General features: G+C 32.0%; 3 protein-coding genes across 8 annotated transcripts in view; all 3 read right to left on the bottom strand.

The window, feature by feature from the left end:
* Positions 1–5,481: 5,481 nt before the first annotated feature.
* Positions 5,482–11,781, bottom strand: LOC111390694 (putative chloride channel-like protein CLC-g). Of its 4 annotated transcripts, none has more exons than XM_023015768.1 (7): positions 11,449–11,781; positions 10,467–10,667; positions 10,032–10,209; positions 8,742–9,004; positions 8,088–8,357; positions 6,826–7,954; positions 5,482–6,215 (listed from the first exon to the last, which is right to left on the bottom strand). In XM_023015768.1, the coding sequence occupies exons 1-7, from the start codon at positions 11,631–11,633 to the stop codon at positions 6,072–6,074; spliced, it is 2,370 nt and encodes a 789-aa protein (XP_022871536.1). In that variant the 5' UTR covers positions 11,634–11,781; the 3' UTR covers positions 5,482–6,071. The 4 variants fall into 4 exon arrangements, with proteins under 4 accessions (XP_022871536.1, XP_022871537.1, XP_022871538.1 ...); XM_023015769.1 differs by having other exon boundaries at positions 11,429–11,538; XM_023015770.1 differs by lacking the exon at positions 11,449–11,781 and adding an exon at positions 11,311–11,404.
* A 6,030-nt stretch (positions 11,782–17,811) lies between these two features.
* LOC111390687 (bifunctional purple acid phosphatase 26-like) lies at positions 17,812–24,148 on the bottom strand. 2 transcript variants are annotated; one of them, XM_023015757.1, is made up of 10 exons: positions 23,866–24,148; positions 23,168–23,389; positions 22,568–22,768; positions 22,162–22,273; positions 21,005–21,231; positions 20,408–20,546; positions 19,407–19,627; positions 18,771–18,892; positions 18,535–18,696; positions 17,812–18,134 (listed from the first exon to the last, which is right to left on the bottom strand). In XM_023015757.1, the coding sequence occupies exons 2-10, from the start codon at positions 23,357–23,359 to the stop codon at positions 18,050–18,052; spliced, it is 1,461 nt and encodes a 486-aa protein (XP_022871525.1). In that variant the 5' UTR covers positions 23,360–23,389; positions 23,866–24,148; the 3' UTR covers positions 17,812–18,049. The 2 variants fall into 2 exon arrangements, with proteins under 2 accessions (XP_022871525.1, XP_022871524.1); XM_023015756.1 differs by having other exon boundaries at positions 23,168–23,387; positions 23,863–24,146.
* Positions 24,149–24,781: 633 nt separating this feature from the next.
* The window catches only part of LOC111390714 (actin-related protein 2/3 complex subunit 3-like), a 6,605-nt gene continuing 5,506 nt past the window's right edge, over positions 24,782–25,880 (bottom strand). For both annotated transcript variants that reach the window (XM_023015800.1, XM_023015799.1), the window contains exon 5: positions 24,782–25,220. In XM_023015800.1, coding sequence (XP_022871568.1) covers positions 25,078–25,220 — 143 coding nt within the window. In that variant the 3' untranslated portion in view covers positions 24,782–25,077. The remainder of the gene's footprint in view (positions 25,221–25,880) is intronic.

Genomic DNA, 25,880 nt, shown 5'->3' with positions numbered 1-25,880 from the left:
CTTCTATACCACTACCACTAGTTTCTCCCAAATATTCTTTTTTATTAGGTAGTCTAAGACTTTTTGATTTCTTTATCAACCTTCCATTATGAAATGTTATTTTATAATCTTCTTCTTCTCCTAACTCTGTTATTTCAGGCTTATTTTTAGTTATATTAAATTCATATTTTTCTGGAATAAGATTTATTTATTTGTTTGGTTCCACTATTTTACTAATATCCTTACATTCCTTATGAATTTCTATATATGGTTTATTAGAATAAATATTCCCATAATTAGAATTAGTAAATGTGTATAATGCCCTATATTCCATAGTCATAATTTGATCTCCTGGTTCCATTATATTATTTCTATGTAATTTGAAATGTAATCCTAAGACTTCATTAAAATTTTTATCTTTTAATGAGACACAATATTTTGGGTAACAAGTAAATATTAGCTTTTGGTATGCTAAATTTCCTTCTATAGTTCCCAAATGACTATCTTTAAGATTTATAATTCTTCCATCATGTAAACTTACAGTTAATGGTGAATTTATTCCTTCCCTAAATAGGGATTTAAACATTATTTGTATTCCTGCTAAATAAACATATTGGATCTTTTCACTATTTTTTTTACTTATTTTTTATAATAATTCTGATACTGTATTTTTTGTTAAAAGGTTTATTTTATATGTTCCTTGAGTAGTCCTAACATCTATAGTTTTTTCAATCTTATGGTATTCATTTATTGCTATTCTTTCTCTTCTCCATATTCTATCTAGAATTTCTCATTTTCCTATTTTCAAATCTAAGGATAACTTTTGTATTTTCTTAAATTTATTATTATCAAAAGTCACTTTTAATCCATAACCTTCTATTCCCTCATATTCTTGGATTTCTGTGTTATTATTTTCTATTTCTTCAATTTCTCTATTCAGCTTCTGATCCATAATCTTCTAATTCTGCTTCACTTATAAATATTTCTTGATTATTATAATTTTCAATATCAGATATTTCACTTAATTCACTTTCTATTTCAAAATAATCCTTTTGTCATATTCTCACTTTTTTCTTTGTGCAATCAGGGCTTATATGACCTATTTCTCCATAATTCCAACACTTACATTGTTTTTTATCTTTCTTATAAGGTTTATTTTTGTGTATATTATTTTTCCTTTTATAATATTTCCTTCCAAGTTTTATGTATTTTTTCTTAAAGTTTCTGTATTTTTTAAACTTTCTGTTTTTATATTTTCTTTTATTTCTTTTTTTCAGAATTACATTCCCATCTTGTAGGTTTTTCCATATCTTCACAACATATTCTAGTTAATTTTCCTGATTTTTTCAGTAATTGTCTTTGTCGACATATATATGCAAGTCTTTCAAACAAGAATTTTATTCTTGATCCTAATATTCTAGGTATTCCTATATATTTTTTTAGTATATTTTTCAAATTCTATTTTAAAATATATTCCCCGTGAACTTGGTAATTTATTATAATACATATCTTGATATACTTCTTGATTCTCATTACTATAAAATTGAGTACAATAGTATTCATTGAATTCACAAGTATATTCTTTAATTTTACACTTATCACAAATTGTTAAATTAATTAACTTAACTCTTGCATTATCTTTTTCTCGTATTGCTTCTTCTTCATAATTTCTTAACAAATTTTCTCCTAAGAATTCCTCTGCAATATATTATACTAATCTTTCTATTCCTAACTTATCTGACTTTATTATTTCTGTTTGTACATTTCTTTTTATTAATGATTTTGTATCACTACTAATTCCTTCCCACCAATTTCTTGCGTTTCCTTCAAAAGATGCAATTAAAAAATCTATTCTCCTTTCAGTATTTTCCCATATATCATCTTTATTATATAAAAATAATAATATCATTGAGTCTGCCCAAATTATTAAGGCTTTCTTAGTATCTATTTTGCAATCTAAGTCTAATTTTGTTCCTCCATGGTTAACAGGTTTATCATAATTATTATTTAATTCAAATCTATTACTATATTTATTTCCTTTGGACGGTTGTTTATCTCTTATTTTATCATAAAATTGTCTATATGGTTTATTATACATAGGAGCATAACTTTCATCTGGATCTATTAATTCTTGTTTAGAGGTTCATACGGGATTAGGTCCTCCTCCATTATTCATTAAGATTTGGTATTCATCATCTATACTTTCTAAACTTAAATGATCAAAATTATCTATAAGTAGATCTAATCCTTCATTCATCTTCTTTGTCTTGTTTTTCTTCAATTTTTTGTTTACGTAACATTTTTTCTCTAGATTCCTCTTCTTCTATTATTTTAGGTAATATATTTTTTCTAAACTCATCATCCATGCTTCCTGTTTCTATTATTATATTTTTCCTTTCAATATGTTTTTTCCCTATTCTGGTTATTTCTTTTTCTATAAATTTTTTATCTATTCTATTATTCTTTTCTTCATTTTATTTTAATTTTCTGACTTCAAGTTTCAATATATTTATATCATTTCTTGCTTCTTTTATTTCATTCTTTATTTCTTATACATCATTTATTAATGTTCTTATTAAATGTTTTAATTCTTCCATATGTTCACTGATTGACATTTTATCGATTTTTTGATTCACAATAATAAAATGTTATACATTCAGCATTTTTACACTCTTTTATCATTTTATCATATTTTTGTTTTATAACTTCAAGATTTGTTAGCTCTTTTAATTTTTCATAATACCTTGCATTTTCTTTATACATTTCTTATTTTAATTTTAATATTTGTTTTTCTTGAGGTTTAGTTATATCTCCAGGTATCAATAATTCATCCAAAATTTTATTATTTATTAATCTTATTCTTTTTAACTTCCTTTCTTAAATATTTTTAGTTTCTTCCATTATATTTTTATGTTGATTCAAATATTTCTCTATGGTATAATTCATTTTCAAATATTTCGATAATTATTTCATACGTACGTCTATCTTTGATAAATCCTATAATTAATTTATGTAATATTTGTTCCTTTCTTTCTCTAGGTAAATTCCTAGTTACATATAATGTTATTATTTTTAATTTATTAGGGATAGGGTTGAAAAATATATAACATCCTTTTTCTTCAATACATTGATAATAATTATTTATTTTTATGATTTCCATAATTAATTTTTTTTTCAAATTACTATGAAATCTATTTCACTTTGGATTCTTCCTAATATATATATATATATATATTTTTTTCTTCTTTTAGTTCTAAAGATTCTATTTTTATAAGTTTCAATTATTTCTAAAATCATAAATTTTATTTATTTTCAATATCTTTTAGATAATTTATTTTTATATACTTTCCCATGATCTCTATGGCTCTGATACCAACGGGATAGGTGCTACTATGAGCGAACAAAAATCTAATAATCTAATAAATACAAATCTAATATTCTAATATTCTAAAAATTCTTTTCTTTTTGTTTTAGTTAATTTATTTGTTATTAAGCGTATAAAATCTTATTGTAAGGTTAAAAACTAATTTTTTATATGCTTGTGGTAATTTTTATTGGTCTTCTCATAAATTTTTAAGTAATTCTTCAAAGTCTAATAATGTTTGAGAATTTATAATATCAATATCTGTTATCATATCTATGTCTGTTCTAAAGGGTATATCGTATTTGGTGATATTTTTTTCCTTTTTTCTAATTTATCTATGATATCTTGTATATCCTTTATGATTATTGATCGTACAATTCCTTTAGCAAAATTTTCTAATAAGTTTTCTTTGAAACATTTTAATATTTCTTGTGATGCATATAATTGTTCTTGATATCCTATCTTATCAATTTCTTTTTCAAACTTAATTTCTTTTTTATTTTTAACAACCTTTTTTATATTATATGGTCTTCTCTTATATTTGGGTTTTTCCATTTTATAATTATTCATTAATAATTTTTTCAAATTTTTAGAAAAATTACTTGTTAATTTTTTAAGGACTTAAATAGAAGATTTTTATTATGAAGTAGGTTGTTTTTAATATTTGTTTAAGGGTATTTTAAGTAGTTTCACATGTTTGGAAAAGTCAAGGGTCATTTTGAAAAATGGCCTCTCGTATTTGGGTCAATTTCATGTATTTCCCCCTAAAGTTGGGATCGTCACTATCCATCCTCCTCGTTGATCTTTTATACATTGGCAAAGTTTAATAGTTACTTTTTTATAACAATAAGTCAGAGTTTAATTTCTAACAAAGTAACTTTTGTAAGTTAAAAAATAGAATTTAGAATTGGGTTTGCCGAAAAAGAAACCTAGCCCTTGTTTGATGGTCATTATTTGATCAAAACAATATTTTGAATATTAATATTTAAGAGAATGTATAGTTAAAAAAAAAATTTGAGTTACGTGTAAAATATTTTATTATATGAATGTGTGATGAAAAATAAATATGTACGTAAAAAAAAATTTCAAATAATGATCGTCAAATAGGGCTTAATGGTCAAACGTTATTCAACCATTTCGCACTGAGGTTTAAGCATGAAAACAGCTACAATAACAATTAACTAAAGGGTAATTATATTAGTCCTACAAAATTTAATTACTACACCATAATTAAAATATAATTTCAATAAATATACCATGATAAATTTACAATTATACTCTTAATACAACACAAACTAAAAAAAAAAAAAAAAAAAATCTCCTAATACAATAAAAATTATAAATGAAAAAATAAATATGCGGTGTACACATTTTTCCAGCATTGGTAAAACAACAATCTTAATAATCCCCGCAAAGGAGACTACTCTGAACAAAGGAGAAAGCTTCGAACAGAATTTTTTCATCAATCATTCAAACAAAAACACCTCCATTATTGCGGACACTCCGCGACTCATCTCTACCGTTCAATTCCCTCCAATTCAAGTGAAGTCGCATGCTATGAATTAGGGATTTCACAAACATGTGCTCAACTGCAGTATGAAGTTTAAAGCATTTAATGATGAAGTTGCACACTCTACTTTGATAGTTGTATTTTTCCATGAAATATTTGAAAAATAATTAATAATATTAATCAAATGCGTTTAAATTCACAAATACAAACTATTTTTGCCCCCCCTCTCTCTATATCTTCACACCCCCGCTGTGTGTGCATATAACTTCTTCTTCAGAAAGCTTCTTCAATGCCAATAGGGGCCAGAGAGAGAGAGAGAGAGAGAGAGAGAGAAGAAATTAGGTTTATTTGTGTTGCACTCAATCGATTTTGTAGTAGTAATATAAGAATCTTGCTACATATACATCAAGTTATGCCACATGTCACTTTATTATTTGTCAATTTAAAACACATTCAACTTTTTCATACAGTATTTTCACTCCACATCATTTTATGTAATCCTTTATATACCATTTTTACATACAAGTAATATAATCTATAATATAATTACTCTTAACCAAATATGCGGGAAAGCAGAATTCATAACCTCGGCAAAGAATTTGAAACTATACCAACTTTATCATTGTAGTAGCACCAAAAATAGCTGAAATTCAACATAATGTGATGCATTTCCGATATGCTTATAGTTACAAATATGTAATATATATATATATAACGCAGTTCAATACAAAGAAAGATTGCGACAATAATCGCCTAACTGAAAAAATAAGGGACTTCAGTGGGCGTAACTTTGGATCGCGGATGAAGGATCAAGTTCAGTACAATGAAAAACCATGCTACAATTGAAGCCTTTTAATGGGGTCAAAAGCTATTTGAAGTCATGATTAAGATTGTCTGCAAAGTGATTCATTTGCTAATTTTGCGTATTCTGGGCAAGAATTTCGGTCCTTGGGGATCTAGTCAGCGGCAGATATTCTTAGTAGAAAGCTCAAAACTTATTAGATAATTGGTTTACGAAAATTTCATACAAAGCAGAATTTCAAGTTGCTGCTTCATATTATAGAACCAATTCTTTTTCCTTTTTTTACTTACCGGACTGCAAATGGATGTATTCTGATGAAGGTCCTTTACTGCATTGAAGATGTAAAAGAATATATTGTTGTGTCATTTAGGAACTCTGCACGCACGTACAAGGCTATTCACAAAACTCCGGCTTTACTATAATTCTCTAATAAGTCTGCCCAAACTAGGAAACTGGAACCTTAACCTTTTCCACCTGCCTCGTGCCGACGAAGGATGCAAATGCAGGATATGTTCTGGCATGAAATCGTGCCTCGTCAATATACCCACAACTGGAACTCCCTGCAAAAAGCAATAAGACCAATTGAAAACTAGAAGTACCATTGAAGCACCGGAAAAACACGCTTGCAATGCATATGCATTACATTTGTGGGTGACAACTTGTGCACATAGAAGTGGTGCATCATAAGAAGCTGTGATAGAACGTCGTTCAATAAGAAAGCATAAAACCATTTTTATCAGGATTATATGGAAAAGCAGAAAACTCGAAGCATGTTTAGCTAAGTTTAAAAATACAAGTCAAATAACTTCTAAACTAAATAAATTCTTTCATTTGTGAAAGTTGGAAATTAGTATTTGATGGCAAGGTAATTAGGTAAGAGTTAATTTTGAAATAAGTAACTTTTTCACCTAAAAGTAAGAAGAAAGTAACATGCCCAAACATGTTTGGAAACAGAAAAGTTACTTAGAATTAACTTTTACATTTTTTAAGCTTAGCCAAACATACCTTGTAAAAAGAGATATTATAAACGTATGATGGCTGTCAATAGCCAGAAAAGGAGAATCACAGTCAACAAGATGTTGCATTAATCAAGTATATCGGCATGTGAAATTCTTCAGATGCAGCACTAGAACTGGAAACAGTAAGAAAGTTGATGGTTAAAAATCTTACCCCGGGAACTTTGGGAACAACCAACAGGTGCCTTAAGCCAACTTCTCGGAAAAGAATAAGGGCCTTTGCTAGAGACATTGTCTCTACAACGGTGTAGGGTGTTCCATTGGTGAAAGGATGCAAATCCATGAACATTTCCATCTCTTCCTCTGACAACTCTATATCTTCAATTTTATCACCATTGCCCAAACCCTTCTTGGCAAAATCATCAGAGGAAAACTGTACAAAGGCATCAGGGCCAATTGGTGTAGGAGTTCGCAAGAAAGCTTTCTTCTTTAACAGTGTGATAAGATGTGCTCGCAGGATTAAACCAAATAGAACTGGAGACTCAGAAAGTGGGGGCTCATCTACAACCGGGAACCCATTATGTTCCGTGGTTTTGAGAACATGAACTATATTACCAACCTTCTCAATGCCATTGAAGATCCGTAGTGGCCCTGTAACCACATCACCAACTGTCAATTGCCTCATGTATGGCTCTGCATGAGTTTCTAAGTAGGGAAAACCCTTCGATTTCATGATGAGGTCATATATATTTCCATTAAATGCATCGGCTACACTCTTGGAGATAAGAAGAACAAGCATTATAAGTGGCAGCAACAATAAATTGTTGGTCAGTTCGAGAATTATTACACATAAGGAAACCGTCATCCTCATAGATCCCCCAAGAAGAGAAGCTGAACCCAGAACAGCAAAGAGGCCATGGTTTAAGTTCGAGTGCGAACCAATTAACATCCCAACAAAACGTCCATAAGCTGCACCTGTCACGATAACTGGCACAAAGAGACCCGCAGGGACCACAATTCCATAACTAAATATGCTGAGGAAAAAGCACGTAACAAAGAAAATTAGCATTGATAAGCGATGGAACTCTGAGTCTGTATCTTTGCTGAAGAGGTTCTTGATAGCATCATCATTCGTGTTGAAAAAAAGACTTGCGAGATCGTTATAGTAACCAGGAGGACACTGAAATTTCTTGTAATTACCAGAACGCCCGATTGTGGGACAAGGCTCCGATGCACCTGATGGACAAGAACGGCAAGATGCGAGCCATGGTAATCCAAATAGAAAACAGGAAGTGAAAATGGAGATACAGCAAGCCAAAATTATCTTGTAACCAATTCCTTTTCTGAGATGGAGAAAGAAGAACATAGTGAATAATACTCGAAGTGATAAAACTTGTCAGGCTAAAATGATACCTGATCCACATAATAACAGCAGATAATGAAGCAAAGGATGAAAAGTAAAAATTGAAGTCTTACTCATTTATAAAATTATAAAGTCTGAGAACCTTATTTAGTAAAAAATTGTAGATACTTCCTAATATGCCGCCTATGATTCCAAGAACGAGGATAGGAGGCACATCCTTGAGGTGATAAGATATGTTTGCCGAGGTGACATCATACATAATTAGACCTCCTTTACCAAATAGTCCACATTTTCCTCTCAAACAGACATCTATTAGAGCCCGAAGGACAATTGCAACAACGGCAGTAGTGAAGTAAGCTCTCCACAGCAGAGCACTTCTCCACCTGCAGAAAAAAATCATAAGTGACCGACTTCAATAGACTGACATGTAAAGGAATCTTGCAATATCACATAGTTTATAATCACCAAAGAAATTAACATCATTTAGTGATGCATGCCAATATATTTATACAACGGAAATATCATGCCATAGAATATCAAGCGTTGACCAACCATGCTCACAAGAGAGCTGACATAGAAAAGGAATAGGATCCCGCGGAACAAAGCTTACCGTAATCTAGGGTTAAGATTGAGTCAGTGTTAGGAACACAGGACTCATCACCTGTGTAACTTGCAGCAAAGGGGTTAAGAATACATATAAATCATTCACTGAGATTGAAAACAACCATAAACAAAATAAATAAATATCATGGGCTTTTAAATTATACCAAGATGCCATTTCCTCAAGAGCAAACAACACACCACCAACAGGAGCACGGAAAGCAGCAGTAATTCCTGCAGCTGATCCACACGTTACAAGATCTCGCCTGTCTCGATCATTTTTGAAAACTCGCAACCACTTCCAGGTCAACCCATATTTCTTTGACCCTCCCTGACCCATTATTGCAGCTATGCAGGCTCCAGTATGGACCATTGGCCCTGCCTTTCCAATATTAAGAGATGCTGACACAGCGCATATGCTACCAACAATCTGTGTATTAGATTTCCATCAGGTAAGACCTCAAACTCAAAACTGATTGTACTGAGTTTAAATATAAGAAAAGGACGTCAGATCTCAAGCAAGAACTTTGGAAAAATAAATAAATAAATAAATAAAATAAAAATTCAAAGTGGTCCAATACCAAAAAAATATGGTGCAGTAAGTATATAATTTTATCAGCCTCCAGGCTGAAGGCATATAGAAGTTATAGTTGAACTCGAAGACAGATACAATAAGATAATAGAATGTGGATGATGGCTTTCCATATTTATGATGCTCATGTAACTTTACTTGTCTATACTCTCACTTCTAATGTCTCCCTAGCTGTAACTGTAGAAAAAAATTGCTTGAATTAATTCACAAAGTTCGGTGCCAAGCTGCCCCTCCTATGGTACTCGATAATTAACATATAAACACTTATCCCCTAAAACAAATACAGAAATTTCCAAATTCTTGATCCTTACTTAAAACTGGGCATATATGCTCCTTGTCAAGGGAATGGAAAGTGGAAAGCTTGGTGGCAACGAAATGCACATTAATAGTGTAAATTATATGAGAAATGGTAGGCCAATGAGAGTTATCAGGATGAATAATTGGAGTTGAGTTTGTTCAGTTTGGAATGGGGCAGTGAAGCTGAAGCATGTCAAAATTTGTTATACAAATGTATAAGCATAAATGCATTACTGACACGCCCCTTGAATCTTGCACAAGTAAGGCTTTTCCTTGAATTAACTTGATTAGGATAATAAAATTCAAATCCCCAATATTGTAATTGGGACCAATAATCCATTATATTACTTATACGTTCGTCTTGGAAGTTCAAGTTCTGGATCAAAGTAATTTAAGTCAAGACCTACCTTTGTTTCTCAGAATGTCCACTCCACACAATATTGTCTAATTAATATAAAATTCTTGAGTAATCGAGCAATTCTCCTACAGAATAATCTCCTGGTAAGAAAAACAGAGATGTTGACAGAGGGTAATGCAATGCAATCCAATGACTTGGATTCCAAAATACCTTGACAAACAGGGTCCGCAGGGAAAATATTGCTGGAGCATCGACACCATTCAGGTAAGCCTTAACCTCTGGTATGCCTGAACCAGCAGCCTCTGGAGCTATAAGAGCAGTGATCAAACTCGCAAACAATGTCAACCCAAGATTTGAAGACGTAAATACTAGGAAAGCTGCCATGTACCTGTCGTCAAATTCACAACCAATTAAATATTTAGTACAGAAACAGTATCCCCACTCAACTTTATTCTTTAGGAAACAGGCAAATATAGTGGTAGCGAAGTCTATAACTTAACTAAAACTAAAATGAGTGGAAAAATACCATCTTGACATGGAAAAGAAATATTTTGAAATAAAAAATTCATAAAATATGAAAGTTGAGTGAAGTTAACAAAAACAATATAACTTCAAACATTTGAACTTAAAGAATTGAGCTTTTACTTTCGGGCTAACATCATGTCGGAGGTGATAACGAATTTTTTGCCAGCAATGTTTTCAATGGCAAGGTTGTTGAAGAATCCAAGGAGGCTGACAATAAGTCCAATAAGAAAACACAGCATCCATTTTGTGAAAATGTATTGAAATATCTGGATCTTCCCTCTGCTCCTCCAATCTTGCTTGAAAAAATCATTCTCGATAAGCCTACATAGAAAAGATTCATTTATTTAGATTGCAAATAGTTGTCAGATTAGAAAGACAAGAGGCCAAGAAGACAAGAAAGTAAGTGTCATTTTTCTCCTATTATCAGTAAATTGGGGAAGAAATCATACACCTAAGCATGGTCGTATTACATCCTTCATTTTTCTTACTCAATGCAAAATCTTTAAATGTATTTACCAAATATAATTGGGGGAAAAAAATTATTAGGATCAGAGGCAATTGCTTGCAATAATTCCTGAGGAACATAACTAATGCCTACTTGTATGGCTAAAAATTTTCAGGACTTCTCAAAGAAACCAGCCGAACTATACAGTCGAATTAATCCTGAAATGAAATGGAAGAATATATATATAAGTTCTCTTTCCCAGTTGCCATGACAAAAAAAGGTAACTATAGAATTACTAGCAAAACAAAGCAGAGGTAGTCAATTGCCTTCCATTTTCTCTTCCAGCACAAAAATCATACTCCACAAATTTTTTGAGATTTTTCCACTTCAGTACGAGATAAAATGTTAATTTTCATTTGAACGCATCAATCAAAACACAAATCATAAGCTAATTAAAAAAGTCAATTATCAATGCGTTCAATATATACGGCGGCAGTCATTGCACTACATAAAACTCACTCGCCAGATCCTCCTAAGCATCCATGCTCCTTTTAATAATGCAATGAACATATATATCACCCCCATCCACACACACGTGTATATATAGAGATGAGAGAGAGAGATGTGTATGTATAACTGAAAGAGCAAAGTTTGTACTCATAGTCGAGGCTTTCGATTGGGCAAAGATTGGACCCAACAATTGCAACTTGCGAAGTATTATTAAACTGCGATCGCTGCAGCTCCAGTGGCGGCTGCTGTTCCTGCCGTTGATACTGAAGCAGCGGCTCATACAGCACTGCCGCCGTCGCCGGAACCGACGCATTTGGAATCTCCGTCGACATCAGAATTTACAGCGAAAAAAGGAAGAAGAGAGAATTGGAGCGATTTAATGAATAATAAATTTTGAGTTGGTGATCGTTGAAGAGAGAAGAAAGACAGTTACAATTACAATTTACAAGAATCTGGAGAGGAATCGTCTCAGTCTCACATTTAACAATTATTGGATAGCATATTTTATTTTTATTTTATTTTTAATTATTCGTGCAGGCAAGGTTCCGAGTTATGCGTGGCAATGTGTCACCGTCGAGTATCAAAGCATTACAAGCAAGAATATGTCTATGTGAAACATATACATAATTATGCATTTTCTAATTTTTAATATTATTTTAAATATTTTAAACTAATACATAAATAAAATACTACATTCGTGAACTTTATGTGTATTCTTCAAATTTTTTAATAATAAATAAACAAATTGGTCAAAATCATATATAGTACAATTACTTAAATTTTATACATATTTTTCAAATTTTCAACAAAAATATATTACCCAAAATCATAAATACTCCAATTACTTAGTAATCAGTTCGAGTAATTAAATTAGACAAGAACTACAGCTTAAAAAAACATAAATCTTGTCTGACTCTTATCGATTCCAATTTAATCGTCCATTTTTCATCCAAGTCATGTTTGTGTCATAAAATACAAAATCATCTTTATCGGATTACTTTATTTCAACTCGAGAATTTTTATTACCTCTTATAAATTGTAAAATATCATTGTCAACTTCCTCCTCAAAATCACAATCATTAGCAATTCAAACTTGTGCATTACTATCATCACTTCCTAGTAAAATTAGAGAAAGACTGAAGAAGAAAGAGGTTCAAGATCAATGTAGATAGTTTGCAACTTTATGAAAAATTTGTTTTGATTTTTTATTTTTTTGAACGTCAAAATCCTACGGATTAATGTATAATTCATAGGCTTGGGTGGTTAGGGATAATTTTGTATTTATTTGGTTCAATTTGCATTTTTTTTTAAAAAAAAAAGTTTAAAAAATGGGATGGGCATTTTTAGGCTAATTTTGACAGAATTTTTAACAAAAATGCATGTGTACTTTGATGTTTAAGGATGTGTTTTGAAAAAAGCATCAAGCATATATGCGCATTTTAAAACATTACATGTAGGTGGTGTGGTTGATAATAATTAGAGAAATAACTACTTAGGTAATCAAAGACACACAAGAGCAACGTGGTGTAAGTGTAAACTAGAAGGTAAGGGCCCGTCGGGATTTAGTACAGTGGTTCAAAGGATAGGAGTGAGACTATCTCACGTTTTGTTGGCAGTCGCAATTTGAGGGTTCGATTCCTGAAACATGAAATTGAACTCCTTGTAAGCGCAGTGTACAGACAGCTATTGTTTTCTGGCCTACTAAGGCACATCTCGCAATTTACCTCCCTCACAAATCTCTAAGGGTCGGGCGATGGGGGCCTTCAAAGTTGGGGTTCAACATTTTTTTTTAACTAGAAGATAAGGATTATTGCAATTGTAACCATGGAGTTATTTTAGATTCGATAGTAGATTTAGGACATGTTCGGTTGTGATTTTGAGAATTGATTTTTTTATTATTAAAAGAAAAGTGAGGGCGGCTGTGAGAGAAGAAGTCAAAAATTGCTACTGTAATAGTAAAATAACAATTAAAAAAATTAAATTTTTGGAGTGAAAAATCACTCCCAAACATGGGCCTAGTGTGTATTTTAGAAAAAGAGCCTGGCTTTACTTAAAAAGTGTCTTTTAAAAGCTTATCAAGCAGATACGTGTGAATGATAAAATTTTTAGTATATTGAAATTGAAAAGAGACCCTTAAAACACTTTCCTTAAACAAGAAGAATTTGTATTACAACAAATTTGTATTTGATTTTGTGTCATGATATGAATAGTAGATAGAATTACGCTATTTGAAATTGGTGGTACTAAATTATCAATCTAGGTGGTCACGCTTGATACGTTCATTTTAATGAATCATATGATATATTTACTTTACAAAATATTACGATAGTCTTTTGCTTTTTTAGATACCCGTCTTTATTAATTGTGGTTAATTTAACCTATGAGGTGTCTCAAAAGCAAAACATGTCCAATCTTTACTTCAAAAGTGTAAATGGTCAAGGGTGGTAAAAAAAAGAAATTAGCACAAAACGTTCATATTTTTCAATGTTGTTGTGCAAAATGTCCTTATTTTTTATTTTTTGGCGTTTTCCCCTTTCCTTGCAGCAAAGGTCGTTTTTTCAATAGAAAAGAATGTAAAATGACAAATATATCCTCTTATTTATTTTTTTTCAAAAAAAAGAAGAAAATTAAAAACAAATTGTAATTATACTACCAAACTTTTTTAAAAACTGCAAATGGTCCAAATAAATTATTAAAATGGTAACTAGCACAAAAGGTCCCTACATTTCCATATTATTGTGCAAAACGTTCATACATTTTATTTTTTGACATTTTCACCATTATTTTCACATTATATTGCGAAATCATCATTTTCATACATTCTCTCAATTAAAAGCTGTTTAATGACAAATTTACCATTCTATTTAAATAAAATAATAAAGAACAAATCACAATTATACTTCCAAATTCAATTTATGAGGTGGATAAATTTTAGATCACTCTTCCACCTAATCATAAATTCCCATAATCATAATGGAATCTAAATAGAATGATCTTTTTGTTGATGATGGAAATCAAGATGAAATATTATTAGAGTGCAAATTATTGTTTAATCTTGTCAAGATCCGATCTAGATATAGTCAAGACTCATTTAAAATAAAATTTCGAGTTTTTGTTAATTTTCGTACCAACATTTTTGTAATATCTTATCTATTCTCAACTTTTTGGGTTATGCTATAAGTATAGGGTTTTTGCATAGAAAATTTTTCACAAACACGGGTTTCAAAATATCATTCAAAAATAGAAAAAAAAATATAAAGCACAAATGGACAGGATTTTTCCATTTCAAAATCCTGTATAAATTCTATAAGTTTTCCCCGTACTTGGGGGAAAATCCCAACTTTTTTTTTTTGGCACGGACATCCTTAAGACTTAAGCCCTTATTTGAGCCACATTATTTTCTCTAGAATGTATTTTTAAATAGTGTATTGATGGAAGATGTATAGTTAAAAAATAAAGAAAAATTTTGAATTTGTGTATAATATTATTTTATTAAAAAATATGTTATTGAAATTATGTCAAATCACTATTTAAGAATGTATTTTTTTTTTAAAAATGTGGCTCAAACATGGCATTATTTGTTCATTTTTCGTTTACTGGAATTTGTCCTATGTCTGGTGACAAGTTTCTCTTTCTGATTCCATCCAAACACCACGTCAGCATTTTGCATAAATTAATATAAAAAATTTGGCAGGTATTTTTGGACCACACTTAAAAAACAGGTAGCATTAAAAATGACAGATAATATTTACTTAAATATTATTAAGAGGAAAAATTAAAATCTACAAAAAAATACTACATATATCTATCTTTGTTTGGTCTTGTCTCTTTTTCTTTAACGTTTTATTGTTGAGAATAAATTAAGTAATTTTGGTTTCATAAGAAATTGAATAGAATAATCAAAAGATAATATTGATGTTGTCATATACCTCTTAATATACAAAACATTATTAAAGTTATTAGATAAATAATAGAATTTTGTTTATTTCTAGAAAAGAGAAAAGTGCATTATAGTTTAAGTATGCATAAATAGGTCAAGTTCAAACACAAGAGGGAAGGTATGAAAGATTGATTGATCTGCTGCTCGATTGGAGAGATAAGGGAGGCGTTGGGTTCCAAACTCTTACGCGAAATGGATTTTGCCGTTGAGTTTGTGTCTATTATAAGAGCAGTGGCTAATAGTATTGACGCGCATCAGAAAACAACATCCTTCTCGATCAATGCCCGAGCATCCCATATTTGATTAATGAGTGAAATATAAAAGTGTGTAGTTAGTAAAGAGTATATTATTTTTTATGTTGATTGAGAAAATAATTATCTACAACCATAGAATAACAGGTTGACGCCCTACTCTATTAAGAATGTAATAGTTGTCACTCGACCAATTACACTCTAGACTTTTTGATGTGTCAATAGATGAGATATGATTGTATCTATTCTCGTTCGGAACCCACTGCTTGGTTCTAAGGATAAAAGTGTTTGTTTAAGTATTTACTTTTGATTAGTTTTAATCTGAGCTCAATATTTATTGAGAATCAAATTATTACTGCAATATGATTACAAGGAAGCTATTGAAGAAAATGTTAACTTGAGTGAAAAGTAATTAGTAAATAAATATATGACAGGACTTTTTTTGCACATAAACGAGTAGAGTAGTAATTTCAAAAGTTGCATTGTTGGTCTTCAACCTTTTGACTGAATTGTATGTTAGTCTCTAACTTAGAGAAATGAGCAAGCTGGTATTCAACCATTTAAAATAAGCATAATGTTAACTGTTACAGTGTTACTACTAAGTTCTGCATGCGTTGAATGTACTGGGACTTGTTCACACCAAATATGACTCATCCAATTAACATAGGAGCTTAAGCCACGTTTGGAGATAATTTATAAATTGATTTATAGATTCTATCAAAATTAAATATTAATTTCAAACTACTACTCATTTTTATCCACGTATTTCATGAAATTCACTATTATTTTTCTTACTATTGGTATTTAATAACCATTAATAAATTTATCAAATGGAGAGATCATGGTATGTTCTTTAGTGGAATGGAGAGAACATGAGGAGAAAATAGATGAGTGGAGAATACTCCAACTTTATTTTTATATGTTTTGTTTTTGCAACAGTGGAGAAAAACATGGTTAGCTAAATTTAAAAGTCAAATTTACTTTTAAGCCCCCGTTTGAGCCACATTATTGTAAAAATGAGAATGAAAAATATAATGAGTAATTGGCGCAAAACATCCTTACCTTTCGAGGTTATTGTGGAAAACGTTCATACCTTTCATTTTTTGGCATTTTTGCCCTTATTTACCACATTTCTTGCGCTGAAGGTCCTTTTCACTGTTTTTTGACGATTTTGCCCTCTATTCAAATAAAAGAAAAAGAATAGAATAGAAAACAAAAGAATTAATTGCAACTAATACCCCAAAATTTTAAAAAATTACAAATTAGTAATAAATATAGGAGTTAATAGCTCAAATGGTTACTAAACTTTGCCAAAGGTCCAAAAAGGTCATTGAACTTTTTTAAATACAAAAAGAAAAAAAATCAAAAAAACCAACAAAAAAAAATGGAAGAAACGGGCCCCACCAACAAAAAAAGGACAAAAAAATAAGGAAGGTGAAAATGGAGGAAGGTGAAAAGTAAACCAAAAATTATTTTTTATTTTTTCAATCATACATTTTTAATCAAAATTTATTGAAAATTTTATTTTTAAAAATAAAGAAAAAAAATACAGATTAGTTTTGCTAAAAATAAAATTTTCAATAAATTTTGATTAAAAATGTACGATTGAAAAAATAAAAAATAATTTTTGGTTTACTTTTCACCTTCCTCCATTTTCACATTCCTTATTTTATTTTTATTATTATTATTATTTTTGGTCCTTTTTTTTGTTGGTGGGGCCCGTTTCTTCAATTTTTTTGTTGGTTTTTTTGATTTTTTTTTCTTTTTGTATTTAAAAAAGTTCAATGACCTTTTTGGACCTTTGGCAAAGTTTAGTAACCATTTGGGCTATTAACTCATATATTTATTACTAATTTGTAATTTTTTGAAATTTTGGGGTATTAGTTGCAATTAATTCTTTTGTTTTCTATTCTATTCTTTTTCTTTTATTTGAATAGAGGGCAAAATCGTCAAAAAACAGTGAAAAGGACCTTCATCGCAAGAAAGGTGGTAAATAAGGGCAAAAATGCCAAAAAATGAAATGTATGGACGTTTTCCACAATAACCTCGAAAGGTAAGGATGTTTTGCGCCAATTACCCAAAATATAATCGTTATGGACCCCATACAAAAGGTAAAAAGTCAAATATAATGATTTGATGTGATGGATAACGATCATATTTTTCATTTTAATGGGAAAATAATGGAGCTCAAACAGGGCCTAAGTAATTGTTTCAAGCATATTAGTATACATTAATTTTTGTTTTCTTTCCTTTTCTTTTCCTTTTCTCTCTCTTTTCTGATAATCCATAAAAGCTTATCCCCTTACTCGTTCTTGAATGTCAAAGAAAACACAAATGGGCAAGTTTATTTCAAACATTGTTGCACATTTCAACAAAGACATCGTAAGTTTATTACAACATTGTAGCACATTCCAATTAATGTCCTTCTCAGACATGATCAATGAAGAATACATCGGTACTTGCAAATAAGCAACAGACTCATCACTGATGGTAGAAAGAATTGTCATCTGTTGACGGGACAACTGCCGTAGCTTATCCCGACGAAAAGCATGTGAATTCATAACCTCTCACTTCGCGGTAAATTCTTGACGACTGAGTGCAGATGGTTTTTCTTCAGTTTTCTTCTCCGTCGACTCTGTCCCCTGCATCACCACACACTCATGTTTTTACATAATCTTCATAATAAGTCATGAAACTCGATTATATGCTAGTACACTTTCATGGTGGCCTATGGAATGAGATTCTGACCTTTCAGAATTGTGCTTTCTTTTGGATATGCTTTTGAATAACAAAAAGAAAAAGGAAAATTATACTGTTCCAAATATTTCATGTTTTGTATTTAGTTAAACTGAAAAAGTGTGAACATTTGATGGCAGAAGATTGTTAAAAGTAACTACTCCAATTTTCTTCCTCATAGGTACAGTTCTGAAGATAACAGAAGTATCCAAGTTCTAATGAACTTTAGGACAGAAATTTTAATCCTTCTGTTTCAATGAGTCCGAGAAATTTCAGCATTTAGCTACTGTCTGAAAGCATGCTTACCAGTACTGATTGTGTAACACGAATGAATCTGTCGGTACTCTTTTGCCATCATCATTTCGGTTCCAATGGTAGATTGCGTGTGTTCTGTTTTTAATCTCCAATGTAGAATGGCCATAACTGGCTTCCCGAAAAGCAGAATAGTCGGGTTGGGGATCTTTAAATCTGCAGATGCGTTACATTTTTGTTATTATAAAACCAAGTATCATGGATGGTTTTCTAATAAGAAAAAGCTTTACCTTTGCGCAAGACCTTCCTGATTTCCTCCATCACCGACAGTTATATAGATAGGAGCCGACTTGTCGGGTGCAGGAAAGGGACTACCACTTGATATGTTGTAGTGTATGTTGGAGACACGATACTGAGATGAAGAAGAGTACAACTTAAACTCAACAAAAGAGGAACTATTGCAGTGCATCATTGAAACACGGCAGAAATCAAATGTGAGCATTGTTTTCATAGGCTTTGAGTAGACACCTCAATGCATATAATTATACACATTTTGAGTCTAGACATAGCCACCAAGCACATATGGGTTTAAAGTTGAAAAGAAACATTCCACTATTCTAGTTTTTCCGGATGGACTGAAAATCTATGATGGAATGTTCGGGTTTTACTCTATTAGTTCATCCAAGAATGGCTCAAGGTTAGACATCTTTAACTTGAAAACCATCATTACTTAGCAGGACACCGGACTCAAAAATATGTACGGAAAAAGGTTTCCATGGGATATACATACCACTTGCAATAGCTCCATGGGATAGATACCACTTGCAATATCCAATGACACCGTAGGAGTACGTAACATTGTTCATTTATTTATTTTCATTTTTTTGGTGCGTGTGGGGTAGGGAAGACTTAAAAATTAGGCTTACTGATCTTTCATAAGCATGGACATGACCAGCAAAGACGATGTCAACTTTGTAGTGGCAAAACCAGCTCTCAAATACTACTCTCATGCTTTCCCCCTCCATGAAATGAGCATCATTACTATTGTACATTGGGACGTGCATCAGGACGATAAGCCAAGGAGTCTTATCCCTGTCCACCCTTTTCAATTCTTTCGCAAGCCACCTCCACTGAGGTGTATATTTTACTGCCATGAGGTGGAGAAATAAGAAAACTAAGTAGGTATAGAATTGAAGAAAAGACAACGAAAATAACGCAAAGACCATTCAACTGGAGACTCTATCTATAAAAACTCAGAACTCCACGTGGCATACAGATTTATACATACATCTTCGAAATCATCTACATCTACTTAAACAGTGAGCCTACCATACCTAAAGTCAGCACCTTTGCAGACAATAAGAACCCATCATTAAAATTGTAGATATCATTTCTATTGTCATACTGTGATAATAGTTTAAGGTCCAGGTAAGTCAAACTGAGATCAGACTGTGTTTCTGCTCAGCATATTTACTTGTTATAATTGACCAGTTGATATTGTACACTACACCTGAAAAGCAATAGAGAATAAAGGAATTTGTGGAGATATCAACCACGAAACTTCAGTGAACATGCTTTGGTACATTAAGCATATGTTTGGCAAGTGTTTATCAACAGTTGTGTTTATAAAGAAATAGAACTTAGTAATCGATAAGGGGTGATATTTGTGTGTTAAAAGTAGTTTGACTTTTAGCAAATGTGTACACTTTCCAAACATATGCTAAATTTCCAACCCGAGAAGAGAACCATGAGAAAAGACAAAAGGGAAAATAATTCTTAAAGACCTAGGTATGACCATTTATTTGCACTAATGTTCTTTTAAGATAGCTGTTTCATTCGTAAGAATACTTCAATAGTAACATTCAATGTGTCATGTCTCCAAAACAAAAGAAATAAAAGAAAGTACACGTGTTGATAATAGAAATACCAAATGGAGAATAGCTGGACAGGACAATTATATGAGCAGATGCACGTCTCACGGCATACCACAGAGGACTACTGCTTTTGGTAGATAGATAAGGTGTAGGGTATCTATGAAGATAATTTCTGAAGGGAATTATCTCTCCCTGAACAGGAAAAACATAACACAGTAGTCAAAAGCCGAGCAAAGCAAAAATAATCAAAGATATGCACGGAAAAATGCCTCCTTCTTTTAGCTGTTCATATTATCCAACTATTGATGCAAGAGAAATTTGTTTCAAATTACAAGAAATTAGGTCTCTAGTTTTCCATGTCTTGCACGTGGTATACAGCAATGAAGGAAGCAAGAACATAAAGTGTCATTGAGATCAGCACAAAAGAAAGAAGTAATTATCTTATATACACCCAATTTAAGATTTAAGTCATTTGACAGGTAAAGTTCTTGTCATAAGGAAAACATTCTCAAGAGACGCATAAAAGACATTAGCTCCAAAATGGACCAAACTACGAAATGCCGGTAAGAAATAAAATAAGAATACTTGGAAAATTAATCCTCCCCACCCCCCGGAGTAAAATTGGAATTTATTTATCTCTACACTGTTACCATATGGGGCATGTACTCTATTTCATGATTTCCGGCTGACCAAATCCATGGCTGATATGCTGCACTTTGTTCAATAAAACGACCCCATGAATCCCACCGGACACCAACATCATGATATTCATATCTATCAGCATAAGAAAGATCTCCAACAAATAAGACAGTCTGTGCACCAGTCTCCATATAATGCTGAATGGTCGACAGAGAATTAAATGTTTGACCAAGATCACCTAAGCAAAAATTGATAAAATTCGTAAATACAGACCCCATAATGAAGTGGAAAGATATTACCACGTATAATATCTGAAACAGTAGGAATTTAAAAAAAAAATTCCAATCAAAATAAGTATAGAGACGTTCTGCAAAGAGGTTGTTCCATTTAGAATAAATGGTAAATTCCCTTATGATCACCGTGAGTTTTGCAAAGAATCTATTAATTCTGTGTGCCTACAAACATTTTCAGTTTTCAGTTTCATAGATCATTAAAAATTACTAAACAATATCAAAATTTCCAATTTTAAGCAACTCTCTATCTCAGTCATCATATCATCTGAGCAAATAATATCATAACTGATATCCTGCATCATCTTCAACAACAACAAATTGAGCCTTTTTCTTAATAAATCTGGGGGACGTGAATCATTTTGCTCCATATGGTCAAAAAGGAAACATATGAATGTAATACACATGACTATGTTCAAAATTCAGGATTTTGTCCCAATCAATCATATCCTGGCTTATGTGCAGTCCATGGAAAGTACTACATTATAAAAATTTAACTGGTTTTGGAGGAAACTTAATGGTCCACTCTCAACTGATGAAAAATCATTCCACTCTCAACTGATGAAAAATCATTCTTCTTTAAAAGATAGACAGTAAACTTATCTTTTGATTGAAGCTAGCTAAGTTTAATGATATGAACAGTAAAAACGACAAATAGGGAAATGCTCAAATATACCTATGCTTTTCATCATTAAACTGAAAAAGCTCTCAGATTTTTATTTATTGTATTTTACATTTCAAATTTGAAATTTGCAACACTGTTCTCTTGGATCTCATAAAACAAGCACACATCTAATATCAAGAAACAATGCTGCTTATTTTATCATGATATAAAGCTGTTTTTCTTCAAAATAGAGAATGAAACATATGTTTCTCACCTATTATTCCAAATTTGTAAGGAACGTCTGGATCAATTTTTGGTGGTGTTTGAAACCAAAACTTCCTGGCTGAATTGACATCCCCAATCTCGTAGTAATATTTAGTGTCATACTGAAAAGAATGAAGACAAAACTAAGGCACAGAACAGATGAAGAAAAGGACGGGAACAGGAAAAAGCAAAAAAAAAAAAAAAAAGTATAACAGACGATAAGAAGAGTGTTATGTACATTTTATTTTCCATTGACCACCGATATCCAGGAATTATGTATATTATCTGACTTCAACCATTTATTTCTGCACTATTTTTTTTTTCTTTTAATAATTTAAAGAGTCAAGTACCACTTTCAATTTGACAAGAGTGGAGAGAATGATGTTATAGCCAATTCCACAACTCGTTTCTTATACCTCAAGACCACCTATAAGACACTGATGTATATATCCAGATTTGTAGTTGTAAAAGGTGTAATTTTGCACGGTCCCCTCTGCAGTAAAATCGTACTTTCCATCTGACATTCCATATCGGACTTGGTTGGACCCTGGTTTGTCAGTTGTTACCCATGAGATTATAATAGCCTTCCCATCATAGTCACCCTGTGTAATGTGCACCTACACAAGAAGATTAATGTCAGCGAAGCATCATAGAAACGTGTAAAACATCTCGTCTTTGTGCAATAAAAGCTATTTGATTGACAACTAATCACCAATTTTGCCAGGAAATTATCTAATAGACATCAGTCTTCGTATCTGGAGTTATAGAGGATTTTACTAGTTGATCAAATAATCCAAATCGCTGAATGCCGTATCTTTATGTATGCTTATATATCATAATACTTCGCCTTGCACTGAGTGAATAATATATTTAACAAAGATGCACTTTACATTCATTCCTAACAATATTCTCAGAACCAGTTGTGCCAATGAGGCAGAAAAGTGAAACTAGAATAAATCTGAGTTAGAATGACAAACAGAAAACGGATCGCACATTTCATTGATATTAAAACTTACTTGTTGTGGTGCGTTGTAACCTTTAGGAACTGCAAAAGCTTCATTGTCAAGTGGAATATCAACTGATGGCCACTCATGACGCACAAATGCACTTGTCACACCAGCATGGGCATGGTTTATGCAGCTCAATAGAACAAATGACAAAAGCAACCACTGAACAAACAACAATTCTTTCCCCTTATTCTTCAACATGATCAATCGACATAAATCACACAATCCACTGCATCCAATGACAAGACAAGATCATCAACATAAATAGGCAGGGGACGCAATTTGTAAATCTTCAACATATATTCTTTGATCCCAAAAAGTTCATCAAAAGTATCTAAGAATCACCAAGCAATTGAAAACGTGTTACATTCGCTTGTAAATCACTATATTTTCTAATAAATAAGCAGGCGAGGCGTCCACAGAATGTACATTAATACATTCACATCCGATCCAAATAATCTAGTATTTCCTATACTCAGTGGCTCAAACACAACGACTTAAATTGATTCCTAACGAAGCACAACACGACTTAGAATCTGAACAACGAAGCCAAAAACACATTCCAATCATAATACTTCATTTTATCAAATGAACGCTTCATTTTCCAATCATTTTATCAAATAAATAATTCAATTAAACAGCTATTGGCACTAATACGATGGCATATGTATTCTTTGTATGGTCAATGAGAGAGTATTAGGCACCTGAAATCTCACGGGAAGACTTATTTCGCTTCCCAATCCAGAGGGGGAGAAGAGTGCCGTAATGGCCTGGCGCTAACTATATATAGAGCGCAGTTTAGCTTAGAGCGTGAACTGAGGCGTACGCTAGAATTAATCAGTTGCGGTTAGTTTGTCTCAGATATTCTTGGTTGCTTGGTTAGGATAGGAGGCGTGGAAGCGTCGGCAGAAGGGGCCATATGAGGCCGTAGGTTCTTCCACATGGCGAAATACGATTTGCAGATCTCGGGCAGATCTGATCAACTGCTATGGCCTATGGGCGCCCATATTCGGGCATTGAATTTTGGGCCGAAACAAAAAGACAAAGGAATATAGGTATTTGTACAATTGTTGATAAATGTGATTGATAACAATGATGTTATCGAAACCTGATCATTGGTTTAAAAAATAGTGTTGTCAAGACTGCATTGTCAACCAAGTTTGTAAAAAAAAATATAGAAGTAGCGTAACTGAAAAATAAATATGTGACGTGTGCATTAATCATGGAGCTCTGCTACAAAACCTAGACCACCTCGGCCCTTGATTTTGAATTTCATGGGGCCAGTGCATACACAATCAAGGGTCGAGGTGTTGGCAACATCTCGACTTGTCAACAGAGCCTGTCAATGGCCTTGTTTGATGAGCATCCACAGTAACTTGCAGAGATGTCCATGAATATTTTTCATTTTGTCACATTGACCCCCATAACCTTTTTTTTTTTTTTTTTTTTTTTTTGAACTAAAATCCCTCAATTTCTTCAGAGTCCATCCACTTCCAGTCTAATTTGTTGGTTTCTTTTTCTTTTTTTCTTTTTTTTTTAATTACTCTTATCCCCTAAAGGGACTCGAACCCAAATCAATCAAAAAACAATCAAATTATTTGAAGATCGAGCTTACTCTTATGATTTGTTCGCTAACAAACTTCATATTCATACTACCAAAGCAAGTTAAACAGCAGCTACAAAATATTACAAAACAATGACGAGTTAATGAGTACAATCTGTTTTGTACCACACTTGTTCCGACGAAGTTTGTTGAACATAGTGTATCAACTAAAGAACTTTCTAGAACATGAGACGTTGACCAAGGCACAAACATCTTACAACTCTCTCTTGTTTATTCCTATCCATTATTTCCGAATGTACGAGATCAAACGTGCCACGATATTAACGCTTGAAGTAGCATCATTAACATGTATATTTCAAGGTACAATAATGTTCATAAACTTCCTCTTTGCAAATGCCAACCACCATTTGTTGGGTGTCCCATTGGGTCGATATGCTACGCTCAATAATCTTCCACTCGTTTCTTCCCGTATTTGCTTCAAATAATTTCTGAAGAGCTCTGTATAACAAGAAATTTACGTAATTAAGGAAGAAGGCAACATTACAGTCACCATGTAATTATATTAAGAAAAAGAAATTGACAACATTACGGCCCCAAACTCTTACCTCCACACACACACAAAATAAAAATTAGTAAATAAAAGATAGAGCAGAAAAATAGTTAGACTACAACAGAATTATAGTCTCCAAAAACTAACGTCTTAGTCCCAAATTTCCAGTTGCTGGAAAAAATTGGCGCACGTCTGAACATGCTCTTTGGCGATAAGAAAATAGTAATAAAAAAGTCGTGGAAATGAAACCAAATTCAAATAAACTTCGCTTCAGCGTGCTGAATCAATAAAGTTTTAAGTGAAGTCAAGCTGAACACAGGAAAGATCAACCCCAATTTGCAACAACGCTCTATCCTAGGAAAATCTCCAATCTGGTCACTCAAGGAAGATTTCATAAGATTCACAAAGCAAATCACCGACTTGGGAAGAACATGGAACTTGCCACCATACATCTCACAGTAAGCACATATCTTATATTTTCTTTCAAATTTTGACTTTCAGTAATCAGTAAATATTAAACTGTCAATTTTACTTCTAAGTTTCTCAAATCTCTAAAACATCTAGGTAATATTTCAATTTTAACATACATATATTTTCATTTATACACA

Source organism: Olea europaea, unplaced genomic scaffold, assembly GCF_002742605.1.
Source record: "Olea europaea var. sylvestris unplaced genomic scaffold, O_europaea_v1 scaffold707, whole genome shotgun sequence".
NCBI classification, from domain to species: Eukaryota; Viridiplantae; Streptophyta; class Magnoliopsida; order Lamiales; family Oleaceae; genus Olea; species Olea europaea.
This window is presented reverse-complemented; position numbering and strand designations above follow the sequence as displayed.